The following is a 17,689-nucleotide window of genomic DNA, read 5'->3' on the forward strand; positions in this document are numbered from 1 at the left end:
AAGTGGATTATTCGGATAAATTATATCGGTTAGTTGCTACAATAATTGTACAAAAAACAAAAAAAAAGCATTCAAATATTTAGAAATCGGCTCGAATACCATGGATTTGGACATTCTCAGACAAATTGATCTTTTGGTGTACCTGCTGTGACAGTGAAAAATGTGAAGCGATCTGGCAAAATGAGAGAGAACTGGGCAGAGGTCAAAATTAGGGTTTGCAGAGATTAGGAAAGAGAATCAAATTCTCCTCACAATACTGTTTGTTGCACTTCAATCGGACATTCCGTTGACATGTTATGGCTAAAAAGTTGGCATTTATCAGCATGTCAAAAATGTAACATACTGAGGAAAAATCATTAAATTTAGAGTTTTGTATTTTTGAAAATGAACGATTGTTTTTCCTTAAAAATACTTTTATTCCACGCATTTCAATAATAGATTTTAAAAATATGTGTAGTAGACATATCAAAGGTAAAAAATATAAAGAAAAATCTGAAAAAAAAAAATACCCCATTCAGTTTTTTGCATTTGTCTCCACTACGACCTGTGCCCAGTTCTGTCTATTTTGCCAGGACACCTAAAAAATAACGGAGAGGGATTCTTTTTCTTGTATTCCGTAAGACCTAAAAAAATACCACCTCTTTCAGATAACCCCCTCTGCAGTCCAATGATTTTTTTTTCCTTTTTCGTGGGTGAGTTTTAGAAGTAAGCACTTGCTGGCACCCTAAATGATGTGCCAACAATAGCAACAGTGAATGCAGGCATCAGGCATGCAACTAGGAATTTAGGAAAAACGAGGAACCTCCAAACTACACAAGAATTTGTACAGTGTTTTTCAATTTGTAATGGCAGTCTTGAGAAGTGAAAAACGAGGAAATCAGCGGATCCGAGGACAAGTTGCATGCCTGAGGCATGCAACTGGGAAAAATTTAGAAAAAACAAGGAAATTACAACGACAGAACTCTTTGGACAGTGTTTTTCAATTTTGCAATGGCATTCATGAGAAGTAAAAAAAAACGAGGAAATCAGCGGATCCGAGGAAAAGTTGCATGCCAGTGAATGAAAGTATTTGATTCTTAGGTTGACAGTACTTGATTTATTACTTGATTCATTATTTGATTTATTATTATGCGGAAATTACGACGACAGAACACTTTGTACAGTGTTTTTCAATTTTGTAATGGCATTTCATGAGAAGTAAAAAAAAAACGAGGAAATCAGCGGATCCGAGGACAAGTTGCATGTCAGTGAATGAAAGTATTTGATTCTTAGGTTGACAGTACTTGATTTATTACTTGATTTATTAATTGATTTATTATTATGAGGAAATTACAACGACAGAACACTTTGTACAGTGTTTTTCAATTTTGTAATGGCATTCATGAGAAGTAAAAAAAAACGAGGAAATCAGCGGATCCGAAGAAAAGTTGCACGCCTGTGAATGAAAGTATTTGATTCTTAGGTTGACAGTACTTGATTTATTACTTGATTTATTAATTGATTTATTATTATGAGGAAATTACAACGACAGAACACTTTGTACAGTGTTTTTCAATTTTGTAATGGCATTTCATGCGAAGTAAAAAAAAAAAAACGAGGAAATCAGCAGATCCGAGGAAAAGTTGCATGTCAGTGAATGAAAGTATTTGATTCTTAGGTTGACAGTACTTGATTTATTACTTAATTTATTAGCTTCCCTATGCTGGCTACGCACGAGTGATCATGAAAAAGCATTACACTTATTTTAACAATGAAAGGCCTTTTTGTGTGACAAGCATGCCTGAAATTTAAAAAAAAAAGGGGAGGGGGGTTTTGACTTACTTGTGCTGCGGGACAACTGTTGGGTCGTTGGGGTTGAAGTAGTGACGTCCGATCTGCTGCATGCCCACAAATCCTAAGATTCTGTGCACAAAAAAACCACAAGGATTATGAGCATATGTAAGTAGGCACTTCAGTCAGGTGTCGAATTACAGGAGTCCCAAACCTCAACACACGTACGCACACACAACGACCATACAGTCTCAATGTCCACATCAACTTTGAAAATTCATTAAAAATAAAATACCCAACCGATCGTTTTCAAATTTGGAGACAAGCATTCTGTATATTTCCTCTGTACTCCACCCAAAAATCATCATCAATTTCCATGTAGATCTGGTTTTATGGCGACAGAAGTAACACGGTGCGCATCCTTCATGATCACTTTCGTGTGCAGATCTTGAAGGTCATGACCCGGCACCGCTCTTTGCGGCACTTCGTGTGCACTCGGTTTCGGGGTAAAATTTTCCGGAAAGAAACCGGGCATTCTGATTGGTCGAAAAGCTTCGTCGTGGGCATTTCCGAATAGATCCGAAGACGCGCAGTCCTTTTCAATTGTTTACGTCATGTTTAAGCTAAAGCGCGCGTCCTCGCATAGAATAATAAGCCGCGTGTAGAATAATATGCCGCGTCAATCGTAGATATAGTTCTATATCTATGACGTCAATATGCCGCGTCCGCGCATAGAATCGAGGGTAAATAAACAATGGTACACTTTTCTTCCTCATAATCGTGTGCGTTGTTTGCACGAAAAGTTCTCAAAAACGCAGCAAATATGCAACATGTTCTGAACGTTTCATGTGCCTTCAATATATGTATTTTGTATCATAGAAGCCAGTAAGTGCTAATTTCAGTTAATTAACATGCAAATAAGATGCAAAACTCATTAATTAATTTTGTTTATCTTGCCCAGATGACAGCTTAGCATACATGCAACATATTCTGAAAATTTCATGTGTTTGCAATTAATATTTTTTGATTTAGAAGCCATGAAGTGCCTTTTCATGTGAATATTACGGTGCCGTCCTTAAAACAAAGAAAATAAAAAGAACAACGTTTGACCTGAGACTTCTTTGCCATTACAATAATATGTAGCAAAAAAAATTCATATCTCTGCAACGGAATGTGCTATTTCAAAAATTTAAAAAGTTTTGTAATGCTACTGACCTGCCCTTTCATCCTGTAAACTTTTCAAAAGCAAAAGAGCAAGAACAAATTTTCACCTAAAGTGCCTAATGTAAGGTATTGTGGTAATGGCTCAAGCAGTGTATTACGCAGTCTTGGTTGGATTAGGTTTGGCACTGTGGTACATTCATTGCTTTGCAAGTTTGGGGAAACCCCGGTTCTCAACCTGATAACACTTCTGATTTGATTTGTTAGTCCCTCCATGATATTATACAGACGTTATCCTTAGAATTGAATCTCTAGGATTTTCTTCCCGTGTTCAAGAGCGGAGTCAAATGCTCAAGCACCGAGTAGCACAAACTTTTAACTCTTTCCACTGAATGTGCACAGGGAAAAGTGTTAAAGGTACAGTAGACCATTTGCATCAATTCAAAAAGTAACCGACCAATTTATTAATAAAAGCTTACTTGGTTTAAAGATAGTAATGACACTAAACTCCCTGTCATTTTTTTTCCTTCTGGCATGCCGTCAGTTTAAAAAAAAAATGAAGGTTAGGCCAAAAAAAAAAATATGCGGTCTCTGGTCAGACCAAAGTTCCAGAATTGACGCGGCGACGCGGCTTTTTTCTTTTCTTTTTTGCTTTTTTTTTTTTTCTTCACGCTTGGATTGTACAGACAAGGTGGGGTACTATTTTGCTTTTTTGGTGTCCTCATGTACATTGGTGTCCTCCATAATTTGCCTTGGTGCTCTCGATCATTTGCCTTGGTGCAATTTCCCATTCCTTGGTGCTCTTTGGTAAAAAAAAATTGAGGTGCGGCAATAGAGGGCGCTGTTGGAGCTACTGCAGAACATTTTGAAAAAAAAAAAATTGACGCGCATGATTAAAATCGACGCACGCGCTGACCAGAGACCGACTTATTTTTGTTTGGCCTTATTCCCAAAGTTGCGTCAAGTGACACAATAATAGGAAATTTCCATTGGCAGTTGGTTTGTAATTGGGCGAATCGGCCAATGGGTGCAAGCGCGTTGACATGACCCACGACCGCGCAGTCGCACACGGTTGCTATTATTAGCGAGAATTGTCTGTTCAGTGTGTGACATCACGTAGAAACAATCGGCTAAATGAGAACTACGTCCTGAATGCTGATTTCGGGATTGTGTCATGACTCAGCAGCTTTTGAATTGAAATCGAGATCCAAAATAAAAGTGTTTAACTTGAAATAGACAGCATTCACAGAGGTAACGCTTCATTGGGTTAGTATATTAAACACCAGTGTTTAGATTTTCTGACCTTTTGTTGCTTTGAACGAAAAAAACACCAATGACAAATCAGAGATGAAACTGGCCTTGGCAAAAACAATCTGAAATTGGACCTTGGGTCCGAGCTGCCACAGGGTCGCGCAGCGCAGTGCAGCACAGCGCATCAACGTGGGACCCAGTGAATTTTTCCATGTCATAGGTCAGTATTTAATCTGATCAGCGTTGGTCTTCGTGTTTTACACTTGTGCAAATTTTCACGTGCCGTTTTCATCGACTTTTCATGGACTTTTTTTGGAAATTATAATGAAAAAAAAAAACATTTTGTGGAAAAATCGTTAAATAATCATTTTTGTGGGATCGCTAAAAAATCTGAAATTTCATTGGAAAAGTAAAAAAAATCTGATTTTAGATTAAAATCTGAAAAGTTTCATCTCTGACAAATGATCTACCTTTAACTCACAGACTGATATGGGAATTCTAAATGCTAATAATTGCAAAGCCCTTTGTCCCACTGGACTAAAATTTTGAAACACACTAAGAATTGACGTCTTCATGCCCCCAAACCACCTTGCCGGCTACTCTCTATTCCACCCAAAACAATCTCAATAATGAATAATTTTTATGAATACATCAAGCAGTTGAAACAATGTAACACACTGTTACACACTGTAACACAATGTAACACAATGTAAAGCAAGTACTCATGGGTTAAATTTGTGTCCTCTTGGCTGTGAGCGGGCAAAGAAAACCTAGCTCTTTCAGGAGGGAAGTTTCGTTGTTCTTGGCCACAATAAAAACTTAGGTTCCCCTTGCCCAACCTTGGAAATCATGGATGCAAGCTGGAGACTTACTTGCGGAAGATGATGTTGTAGACCTGGATGCAGGTAGGGGAGGTAGGAGCCAGCTCATTGGTCAGAGTGATGGTGATGGTCACTATGGCATCCGTGTCGCGACGTTTGGTTTCAAACTTGGTCACCTGTGATTATGCATAATTTGACACACACACACATACAACAAATAAGTGATACGTGGCACCAATGCCCTCTCATCCAATCAGGAACCTTCAGTTGTGAGCTCGGACTGCTAAGGACCAAGACATTTTGAATGTCTTCATATAAACCTTTCCCTGCAATTATCAAGAAGATTTGCAAGTCCATGTAGCAGGTAGAGGTTAAGTCCAATTTCTGTGAAACTTCGCAAGTAAAATTTATGTTCACCCATCTCCAAGTGATTTCACATCATTTTTTCTTGAGGAATACCCAGATAAAATTTCAACATAAATGTTTCTTGTGGTGGTTACGATTAGAAATCGTTGTAAAATATTATAGAAGGTGAAAGGGCAACCCAGTGTAAAATGCCCATTGGCAGGCCGCTCAAGAGGTCCGAAAGCTCGCTGCGTGACCTTTTACTTTAAGCACTACCACACATGCAATCTGTGAAGTGGCTCAAGCCCTAGACATGTGTGTCTCAGCAGGAACGGTAACCTGGATATGGCCGGACTCACCGGCTGGTCAAGTCGTCTGAGCAGAAACAGGATCATGCCGTCAAACGCCATGGGGCTGCCCAGAGCCTCGGTGTGGAAGCGCAGCAGGCCCTGCCTGGCTCGGGGGCTGTCCACCATGGGACTGAAGTCCACGTGGTACTGGTACAACAGCCATCGCTCGTCGGCCTTCAGTTTGAAACAGTTGGTCATGATGTTGATCTTGTTTCCAGCTGTGCCTGTAAAAAAAAAAAAAAAGAGAAAAAAAATGTAATGTATATTTGAATCATTTTGTTTTTTCAGGAATCTATCAAACTTTACACAGAGATGCCACAGGGTCTGCTTGAAAAAAACGGAACTGGGTCTGCTTGAAAAAAAACGGAACTTTTTTGTGTGTGAAAAAGCCACTCCGTGTCCGACACAAAGTCCCCGTTGTCATCTTTATCTTGTAGCCAAGCCAAGTTCCGTTTATTTTTTAATTTTGCTTCCATGGCCTTTAAAGCTGTCGGTTCGTTCAATCACTTTGACTTTTTCCATATTCCTAATATTTATTCTGCCTACCCGAATTTCCAACGTAATATTCGACACGAAACGTGCATGATTCCACAACACTGCTGTCGGTGTACATGATCCTTGCACTACGCGATGTGCTCAACAAAACATGGTTGGTACCCGCATTTTTTGTATTCACATATATCACTGCGATCGGAAACCACCGATAGCTGAAATGATAGACTTAATTTCCAGGCTGAATGCTACGTGTGCACACAGTTTTTCTTCTCTTTTTCTGGTTAATTTGACGGCCGGAAAAACCGGAATTTTGTGACATTTTTTTTAAAAACCGGAATTCCGGTTAAAACCGGAAAAGTGGCATCTGTTTACAGAAAACAATCTAAAAATGGTTCTGAAACAACAGTAATTACTTGAGAATTACAAGATTTTGGATTGTTCTTGTGTTTTACAACTTGTCTTGACTTTGAGGCAGCCAAAAAAAACCTTCCTTGTACCCCTAACCCCAACACGCTACACAACCAATTTTTTCTTCCCTTATAAGGCTTAACCGAATTGCAGGATTAAGGCTATATGGCAAATACAGGCATGAAACTGGGAAATCACAAAAAAAAGAGGAAATTCAAATTTTTCCCAGACTTTGTACAGTGTTTTTCTATTTTCAACGGCACACATGGGAAGTAAAAAAAGAGGAAAACAGCTGATCCGAGGAAAAGTTGCATGCCTGCAAATATATGTGTCTGATTTTGGAGGATGCACTGTGTCAAGGTCTTGGGGCCAGACCTTGTGTTGTTTATGCTCAGCCGTGCATAAAGTTAGGCCAAGATTCAGACATGCAACTGGGAATTCAGAAACAAACGGGGAAATTCCAAACCACACAAGACTTTTTCTATTTGTAATGGCATTCATGAGAAGTAAAAAAAGAGGAAATCAGCAGATCCGAGAAAAAGTTGTATGCCTGAAAATTATACTTGAAATCCTCCGCACTGCTCCAGGATGACACTGGCTCTGCCTCAACATATTGACAGTGATTGCTGGAGGATTTTGCAGGATTGAGGCAGTGGCCAGCCCTCCAAGGACCACATTAATGAAATAATGGAGGATTTTGCAGAATTGAGGCTGTCTACAATTTTTGCAGGATTGAGGCAGTTGGAGGATTTCACAGGATTGAGGTTGCATCCTAGCAAAAATGCCATTTATAATTCAGGAGTTCATTTGATCACTGCACGAGCAGATACTAGCTATGGATGAAATGACCTTGCACGTTTCATTTGGAGTTAGGAAGGGATGAAGTGATGAAGGGAATACATCCCTACCTTGCTCCGACAAAAACAAAAATGTGTAAACAAAGCATAACACCATTTCATCAGAGGACTATTCGGCCAAAAAAAAAAAAATATTCGGTCTCTGGTCAGACCAAAGTTCCGGAATTGACGCGGGAACGCGGCTTTTTTTTTTCTTCTTCAAGCTTGGATTGTACAAACAAGGTGGGGTACTATTTTGCTTTTTTGGTGTCCTCATGTACATTGGTGTCCTCCATAATTTGCCTTGGTGCTCTCGATCATTTGCCTTGGTGCAATTTCCCATTCCTTGGTGCTCTTTGGTAAAAAAAAATTGAGGAGGTGCGGCAATAGAGGGCGCTGTTGGGAGCTACCGCGGAACATTTTGGAGAAAAAAAAGATTGACGTGCATGATTAAAATCGACGCGCGCGCTGACCAGAGACCGACTTATTTTTTTTTTTGGCCTTACTGATGGTGCTACCTTCATTGGGGATCCAAACTTACCCCTCTTATCTTTGATGTGCTCCGGTCTTGTCTTGGGCTCTGCGTAGCTGAGCTGGGCTTGTCTGCTGCGGCCGCTGATGCCCCCCGCGCCTCCCTCACCGGCCGCACTCATGCTCAGTGCTGCCATCTGGGAGGTAGGGGGCGCTCTCGGCTCAGCTGGGACTGGAGCTGGAAAAAAACAAAACATCAAAATTAAAGGGTGCTTTAAACAAGACTAAGGTTGTCTGGTTCAGCTGAAACTGAAAGTCTCAGTTAAGGACATTATTCATAAATAACCACGACAGTTTATCCATTCCTATTTGCCCGTCACGTGGCTGGTTTTAATCGGTTAATAAAACACCGGCTGGCTGGTTTTATACGCTTTTCCAGTGTCACGTCAAATTTGGACTCCTATGAAGTCTGGTCCCTTTTACTGGCTCAACAATCTTCACACACACACACACACAAATCGTTAAAAAATCATAACTTGAAAACTTTAAGAGCGCCCATCACAAATTTGTCCAAGATTGTTGCGCTTCATGTTACGATTTTGGTTTTATTTAATTAAATGGAGGCCACTCAAAGAGCTTTAATATGAAGGGAGTTTACTGCTCAATCCAACAGGACCCAGTCGGTATGTAAAATAGTTGGGTTAGGGTTAATAACACAACACTGGTTTGCAGGCATGCAACTGGGAAGTCACAAAAAAGAGGAAATTCAAATCTTTCCAAGACTTTGTACAGTGTTTTTCTATTTTCAATGGCACACATGGGAAGTAAGAAAAAAGAGGAAATCAGCTGATCCGAGGAAAAGTTGCATGCCTGGGTTTGATGGGGGCTCGATTTTTAGATGCTGGCCTCATCTGTACTTTCTCCTACAGTAGGTCGTCTGGATAACTCTGGAAAATAATATTAAATACAACTTCTCCATCCAGATCTTAATTCATCTATTCAAAGCATTCTCAATCCTCACAAAATTTGATCATTAAAATTGTTGATTGTGAAGAAAACTCCACTACTTCTAGGGGGTGAGGGTTAATGGTTCCATGCCCATCAAGTACAGGTTGTCATACCCGAGTACATTATCCTGAACTGTCACAATTAAAGATGTACATTACCACTACTCTTAACATTACAACAGCAAGGAATCACACTAACCTCCTGATCCCGGGACCTGAGATGAGCCACCACGAGAACGGCCTCTTCCCGGGGTGGGCAGGGGGTCCGGCTCGGCAGGGGGCATACGGGGAGGGGCAGGTGCCGTCTCGCCTGGGCGTCTGGTCTGGGCCGGTTGCTGTCCCGACGAGGCGCGTCCTCGGCCGCGAGAACGCCCGCGGGCACGACCGCTTGGCTGCTGATCGGCCATGTCGATGGGTTAGGTTATCTGTGTTATTTAATCTGAGGACAAATCAGACATGCATAAAACCTTTGAGTCAGGAATTAATTACCTAGGCATAAAATGAAAATAAAAGAATTTACTTTGTCTCTCGGGCTGATACATTTGCTTGTCTCAAAACGGCATCGTGCGGTTTGATATGTCGGCTTGCCAAATAGAAAAACTTAATGAAATTCCTACAATCAATCTATGCTTTTTGACAAGTCTGGGACATTTTCAGAACATGCCAAAATATATACCCCGAAAATGAAAAAATGCTTGCCAAAAAGATTTTGTAATTTTAAGGTGGGCACAATTTTGTAAAAAAAAAAAAAACTATTTAAATAGAACACTGCTGTTCAGGCTATAAAAGAGACACAAAGTGACAAACGTCTATGAATCTTGATATTCCATGGCCACACGACAGGAAATTGCACAATCCGGGGAATGCCCCACGAAGAGCAATAAGGAAAAGCATCTTAGTCATAACCTGTGCGTACATAAATGTACATGCACATACATACATACTCTTATGATTTGGCCCCCACAAAATAACATCTTAACTCAGTTACATTCAGACCCCAAGCAAGCAAATACAAGTACAAGCACATTTAAAGGGAATATACAACATTTGCAAACATCGAAAAATAAAACTACCAAGTTTTTGCAAAATACCTTAATAGGATGTTGGTAAATGACAATCTAAAGCATCCTGTAAAATTATGGCACCTGGTATACTGTCATTTTCAAGAAAAGTGGTATTTTTGTATCAATTTCCAACGCTGATCGGCCGATCAGCGTTGGAAACAACTGGCTTTTTTTCAAATACTGGCCCCAATTGACCATTGCACTTGTTTGCAATCGATTACAAACCTATGAACGGGTACGAGCCAGCTAGACTGGTTCCCTGACCTTACAATTCCCCAATGTATGTAAACTGCTCTGTTTCTTCTTATATGGAGTCAGGGAACCAGACTACAGGAAAATGATCGTTTTTCTTGATTTTTATAGCATTTTCGAACCCAAAACCTCCAAAAAGTCATTGTAACTATATTTACTTTATATTTCCAACCCCCCAATTCCATCCATTTCTGAAAATTACAGCAAAAGCAAATGATGTATATTCCCTTTAAGGACAATGTTGTTAGTTTTATCAAGGAGCTATAGACCTTCTACCTTGACCTGTATCCCTCAAACAATTACAAAAACCCTGCCATCGCCGAAATGCTTGAAGATTTTTTTCTAGAATTAAGGTAACACTCAGCAATGGAGTATCAAAGAAAACAACGTTTTTTCTTGTTCTTGATTCAACTGAAAAAAAATTACACATGGAAAGAAAATTCAGGAAACATCAACATTAAACTCGCTGGACACTTTTATTTTGGTTCTTCATGAAACTAAACAAATCCATCTACAAAATCATTCATTGTACAAATGTACACAGCAAAGAAAAAAATGCTGCATCATGTAAGCAAAATCCAACATACATTGTCAAGTCATTTACTGAGACAAAAAGTGAGAGTATTTGACATAATGTTTATAGCAGCACCACAGGATATCAGTATGCCTATTATGCTTCAATGCTAGTATTATTAAATTCATGGCCCATCTCTATAATGCCAAGGTCCCCAACTCCCCAAGATACAGAACTTACCTGAAAATGAGAAAATCACAGAACAAGAATTACAAACCACTGTTGTTGTTCCATACAAAAAATATAGGGACGCTTTGTTGACTTTGGACTCAGGAGTTAAAATGGTCATAAAATATAGGGACGCTTTGTTGACTTTGGACTCAGGAGTTAAAATGGTCATAAACACTGCTGGATGAGTAGCCTTTTGCTTACACATGTCCATTCCCATGCATCAGTGGTGTATCAACTCATGGACCATTTAAGGAGCTAATGGGATTACATGTACAGGGTAATTTACATGACAATTTAGCCTAATAGTAATAGCCAGAACCACAGGTGTATACCCAATTGTTTACTCCTTAGTGGCAAAACCTGCTGGCATATGTGTGAAGCTTATTGGTCAGTGCAAATACTAAACTGCAATAACTTGAGACACCTTGTGTCAGAGGAGATTGGCCTGTTTCCTACCTCAATAATTCAAGCTATCAAGTGGGGTTGAATAAGCATGCCTGCAGGAATGGGGTTGCATTCTTCAAACCCACAAGGCAGGTCAATCAACCTGCATTATCAAAGACCCATAAATGTCCCTATATTGGTGTCCCAAGGTTTCCATTTATGCACACAGGGTGACCCCAGAAGAAACAGGATACTTCCACTAGTCCACTACTACCCTGAAACTCAAACCACCTGCACCAATGGATGTGGATTCTTTCTAGAAATATGATACCAAGATCTCCGGATTCAGTCCGGTAGTTTTTGCTGCAGAGCCTATTTTGTGAAGCACACATCTTGCATGTGGGTTATTGCATAACAATTTCTCCATCCAATTACGACAAATTTGCCAGGGCCGTTGAGTAAGACCCCGTTCCCACTTGATCCACCAATTGGGGGATCTGATCCACCTTTTGCCAGATTGCCGGATCAGATCCCCCAATTGGTGGATCAGATCCAGCAATTGTGTGTAGTGGGAACGCTAACCGTTATAAGGTGGATCAGGATCAGATCCACCTTTTCTGATCCTCCTCTGGACCAGGATAGAGATCCCCCAATTGGTGGATCAGATCCGGCAATTGCCGGATCACGATCAGATGGGAACGCAAAAGGTGGATCTGATCCGGCAATTTGACCTGTTAACATCCGCCCGGTGCACGAGTGGCGCGAAAATGTTGCGGTCTCATGAACGAAGAAACACGTTTTCAGGCGTGTAGCTCATGTGAACATTTCCAGTGTATACAACATGCACAATATATCTTAAAACTGGTATCTTAAAACTACACTATATAGGCCTTATTTTTGTTGCGTGTTCGTCCATTACTAAAACTTTTTCATTCCTGAAATTTTACTTATATTTCCATCCATAAATGACTCTGAGTCGGCACTCACCAAAAGACTTCACTTTGGCACAGAATCATGGAAAAGCTTACGAGTATGCGATGAGAATAGTGCCGATAACGCGGTACGTACGGAGGTGACAAATCTGAAGTATTGATTATAGAAAATTGGAAAATGATGTCGTAGTACATCATGTGACCGTTTCTAACCAATGAAAAGCTTCAGAACCAGGGAATCCCTTATTGATGCATTGGTTTCTGCCGTGATGTCACACAATGAGCGGCTCTGTTGGATTTCACCTGTTAATTTATGCACGCACGGATCCTCTACGGATCCGTGATTTATGTTGGTGAATTCGCGTATTTTTTGTCGGTGAATTCTGATAGTGCTGTTTGAAAACTGACCCATCCTGGCCTAGCATGCAACCATGCAACAATGACACTCCCACAGAGCGCGCGTAATTCCGAACTCAGTGACCTTTCGGACCCAACATTTCCGTACGAAAAGGTGGATCAAGCATAAGTGGGAACGCGACTTGCGGTTTCGTTGCGGTAAGATAACGATCACACCAAAATGCCGGATCTTGATCCACCTTTTTCCAATTCAAGTGGGAACGCGGTGTAAATCATCAGACATCAGGACAAAATGACTTTGTTTCACAAAACCAGCTCTAGAACAACAACTACAGGAACGAGTCGGGCAATCTTAGTATTATTTTCCTTGTAACAGAATTCCCCATGCATTGGTATAGGTTGTTGAGTCTCAGGGTAGCAGAAGTATGCTGTTTCGGTCGTTTTTTTTTTTTTTTTTTACCCTGTATATCGCTGACAAACTTAAACATTATTACTTCATCCTTGCAAGGAGGAACTGTTTTCCCTAAGACTTGAACTCCCTGCGATAAAAAATGCAGTGTTTTAATTTTAAAAAATTCAGAATATAAAAAGTCCCAATCTCAAAATTAATGTCATAACCTTACTGTGTAAGTCCCACTTAGGAATATTTGGGAATATTAATACTTGACTTTATTTCCATCCATGGGTAAAAGTACAAACACAATAATTATCCACTTAATGACAAAATTAATTTTCGTGGAGGTTGGAAATTATAAAACACAGAAACCAGGGATGGAGAGGACCCGCAAGAAGCAAGGCTTGTCGAATGCGAGTCCCCTGTATGGGGAAAAAACGAAGAATGAAATGATAAACGAATATATTGCAAAGACAATAGAGGATAACATAAGTAAAGTGGTGAACCGAGGGTGAAATGAAATAAAAATGTATATTGTTCCTAAACAAAACAAAAAATTTAAATCCATAACAATTTGATAAAATTGATTGATAAGAACATGATCTACAACAAAGAATTGATAAAATCCACGATTATCACAAATCATAAATGTTTAAAGTGAACCAATAAGATGTTCCATTTGAATGCTGGTGACAGTAAATTAAAGTTCACGAGTACTTTGTAGAGAAGGAACTGTTTAAAGCTATAGTCCATCATTTGTAATTAGTGCATTTTGTTCGTTTGAAGCAACAAAAGTGTTCAAAATCTAATGAAGGATACTGAGCAACTAACCTGATGAAGTTTCAGCTAAGCTTCAGCTAAACATTCCGAGAAAAGCAGCATTCTAAGATCTCAATTTCAAATCAAAAGTTACTGAATCATGTTTTGAATTGTTTTGAATTGCAGCTATACGCGGCGTCGCGCACTGATATGACGAATTATAACAACCGCGCGCGTGTGTGCATCGTTCCAATACTTGTGCGCGCTGCGCTGAATAACAAAACGAACTACTAATTTAAATTTTCCTACGGTGCTTCTTAAGAATCACCATTGGAAATGCCTTCTTTCGTTGATTACTTCAAAATGACAGCTTCCCAGAAAGAATAATTTCACAGGGAGTTTAGTTCCCTTACTATCTTTCAACCAAGTTTGTTTTTCAACAGTAATTACGCCAGTTACTTTTCGGATGGCTGCAAATGATGGACTATAGCTTTAAATTCAGTTTTAAAAATAGCCACAGATGCTATACGAATTCCAGAATTTTGGTCCCTCAGATTTATTACTTTCTGGGAGGCAAAGGAATTTCAGACAATGGAATGGCTATTCATACAGCAGGGACAGACTGTCCACTTGCTCAAGGGACCTGTCAGGGTCACCATTTTTACGACCTTCCACAACCCACTCACAGTCAGAAATTCACAGGCTGCAGTTGTCAAATTCAATTTGTAAAATACTGTATTCAAAAATACCTAAGACAGTTTACCCAGTCCCATTAGTCGAAAGCCTGTCACATGGCATGGCTGGCTGGTATTGAACACTTTTCCAGTGTCACATGAAATAGGGACTCCTATGAAAATCCAGTGTCTTTTACTGTTTTATTGCCTTGGTTGAACATTCACAATCCTCACGTAGGCATGCGCAATACTTCCAGGGAGTCAGTATTCCATAGTCCTAAATTCACAACGAACTCACCTCAGTTAAATCTGCGCGTCATTGCGTGACGCGCGCACCAATCTCCATAAAAGGAGTTGTTTATGTCTTACTTGCGAACTGGACACTCTATTATATAGCTAGAGAGGTGTTTAAAAAGACAGAAAGTTCAATTATTGAAAAAACAAATTGGAAAATTCTAATTTTTAACTAGTTCTGACTTTTGGACCGAAAAGTTTTGATTTTTTTTTATCGAAACGTATTTATGAACGGGAATAAATAAGCACGCATTTATTCCCTTATTACATGCATGTTCATGTATCTGTACAGACAAAAGTTGCTGCACATGTACAGGTCAAGCAGTTTGAGAGGTAACGACCTGACTGACCTCACCATTACCAAGAAATTAAACCTCAAAAAATGGTCCCGATGATTGATGACATGGTTAGTCAGCAGACTGCTGGGAGTGGGAATTACTTGCAAGAACAGTGGATTATGCATTTTATTTGTGTTTTGTAAATTTTTCTCACCGACACAAGTTGCCCCCTCATCTACAAGTTATGCAAATTCAAAACAAAGAATAAGTCAGTGTGGGAATCGTGTTCCACCAACCAGGGCTCTCCAAAAGGCCTTTTCTCGAAGGGTGGCCCCGGGACGATAAAGGGGGGGGGGGGTGAAATTGAAAATAAGCCACGATACTCACTTTAAATATCTGGATGCTTTTACAAGTGCTCCATTCTTATTTGGTGGATTATCAATTTTATGACGTCATGTTTAACGGTCTGTAGCACGCACGATGATCAAAGCACATGTAAAAATAGGGCCAGGACTCAACGTGCATTTCTTCTCCGAGGATTAAATGATGCAAGTTTTGTCGCATATTTCATTTCTTTTTATATCAATGCAATGAAAAGCCCTCATTTTTCAAAAGTATGATGCCTTACAGGCCGCCCCGAGTTTGAAAACTTGAGTGGGAAATGGTCGTGCAAATTGATAGTTCTGCTTTCGGTTTCCCTTCCTACCCTATTCTGACAGCCACTACATGTACCCTAATTTTTTATGGGAAAAATGAGGGGGGAAAACCATAAATTTCTATGTTTTACCCTTGATAACACATAGACGCCTCCATATGATCGTGCACAAAAAATAAGCAAAAAAACACAACTATCTACCAACCTACCCTATTTTCAAATGCCATGTAATCGAAAGCAGATTTTTTTTTTTTTTGGCCTTATTAACGCCTGAAAGGCATTATCTCTTTTCTTAGTCGACAAAGGTGATTTTTAATTTTTTTTATGACTATGTTTTTGGCAGCAATTCCATAAACCAAGTTAAAGGGCTAGGCTACTCGACACGACTAGGGACGAGTTCCAGAAAAATTATGACATCATTGCCGGTAACTTATGGGCTAGAATCATTGACACCAGGAAGTTATTTGAGACATTTCTGGCATCGATATCATAAAAAAATCTTTGCAACACCTTGCAATGTGCACTGCTTACATGTTCACTTTGCATGTCCATTAAACATGTACATGTACAACCCTAACCACCCCAACTCCATCAAAATCCATCCCCCCATTTTGGTGGATTCGGGGGACTTGGTCCAGAAGGCATGACTTAATATTGATGGAGTATGATGGACTTGGGCCTAAAAGCCCGAAACAGTGCTAGGGGTATCCGATTGAATTGCCTAGCTTCCTGTACTGCTATTGCGATAAAAGCCTTTTGTAGCAAGTCCATGAATGTCAACCAGTACAGTGAGACAGTTGTGATTCCATTATGTCAGGTACAGTTTCGTATTGGAAGCACAATGATTTATGGACTACTGCTGCACTGACTACGACAGTTGGCCGACATATAGCAGGCCTTCATTTTTAAGGAGCGCGAGCGCGATCGCGCTCCTTCGCACTCCTTAACACAGTTTCTGGCGCGCGAATAATAGCGCTCCTGGGTAAATTTGTAAGCTTATTAATTGTCGACTCCAGTTTTTGTCTACATAAAGCCAACAGTAAAATCTTGTCAATCCAAATTTTATATACTTGATTTCTTAACTTGTCATCCCGATGTTTGAACGATTTTGTTGCAAAAAAAATCAACAAAAGTAAGTCGAATACCTACGTAATCCACCCATAATCCACCCATAATCATCGCAAGGATTTTGTAAACATCACAGTTACTCGAGCCATCCCATACATACATCATGTACATGGATATGCCGGCATATCCATGTACATGATGTATGTATGGGATGGCTACGGAGTGGGAGTCCCCTTGAATATGCTTGAGAACGAAGCAACACAAAAGGAATGGGAGTTGCTGAAAAAATTCTAAGTCCAAACCAACTACCCTGTTGGCGGCTACGCGGTTACGAAGTGGGAGTGCAATGGAGCATGACGCATAGTGCATACAAGGGGTCGCACTAAAAAGCGTCAACACAGCGTCAACACAACGTCAACACATGACAGAAGCGTCAACACACCGTCAACACATCCAAAACACATTCTGAATTAACAGAAAAGGTATATAATTGTATAGCCCCATAAATGAGGCTTATTTACTGGACTGCCTCCGTAAACATAGGCCACACATCCACATGTACAAAAATCGTGTCGACTTTGCCAAATTTTGATTTTCACATTTAGGCTTACTTTGTAGGTTTTTTTCGCTTTAGAAGCATTCTCACCCTCTTTATAGGCTAATCAGAAAGTGCTGCCTTTTTCAGATGTCCATTTTTCGTGAAATTTCCAGATACATTTGCACACGTTTGCGTATCAAAATTTCAACATGAAATTTCACAAAAATTAGACATCTGAAAAAGGCAGCACTTTCTGATTAGCCTATATAGAGGGTGAGAATGCTTCTAAAGCAAAAAAAAACCTACAAAGTAAGCCTAAATGTGAAAATCAAAATTTGGCAAAGTCGACACGTTTTTGTACATGTGGATGTGTGGCCTAT

General features: G+C 39.8%; 1 protein-coding gene across 1 annotated transcript in view; it reads right to left on the reverse strand.

Moving 5' to 3' along the window:
* LOC119730361 (piwi-like protein 1) overlaps positions 1 to 17,689 on the reverse strand; it is a 39,816-nt gene that overhangs the window by 16,114 nt on the left and 6,013 nt on the right. Inside the window, exons 2-6 of the mRNA XM_038203216.1 lie at positions 9,115 to 9,354; positions 7,979 to 8,146; positions 5,708 to 5,922; positions 5,055 to 5,179; positions 1,822 to 1,902 (exon numbers count right to left, since the gene is read on the reverse strand). Coding sequence (XP_038059144.1) covers positions 1,822 to 1,902; positions 5,055 to 5,179; positions 5,708 to 5,922; positions 7,979 to 8,146; positions 9,115 to 9,322 — 797 coding nt within the window. The 5' untranslated portion in view covers positions 9,323 to 9,354. The remainder of the gene's footprint in view (positions 1 to 1,821; positions 1,903 to 5,054; positions 5,180 to 5,707; positions 5,923 to 7,978; positions 8,147 to 9,114; positions 9,355 to 17,689) is intronic.

The sequence above is a fragment of the Patiria miniata genome, unplaced genomic scaffold (genome assembly GCF_015706575.1).
Source record: "Patiria miniata isolate m_02_andy unplaced genomic scaffold, ASM1570657v1 HiC_scaffold_22, whole genome shotgun sequence".
Lineage (NCBI taxonomy): Eukaryota > Metazoa > Echinodermata > Asteroidea > Valvatida > Asterinidae > Patiria > Patiria miniata.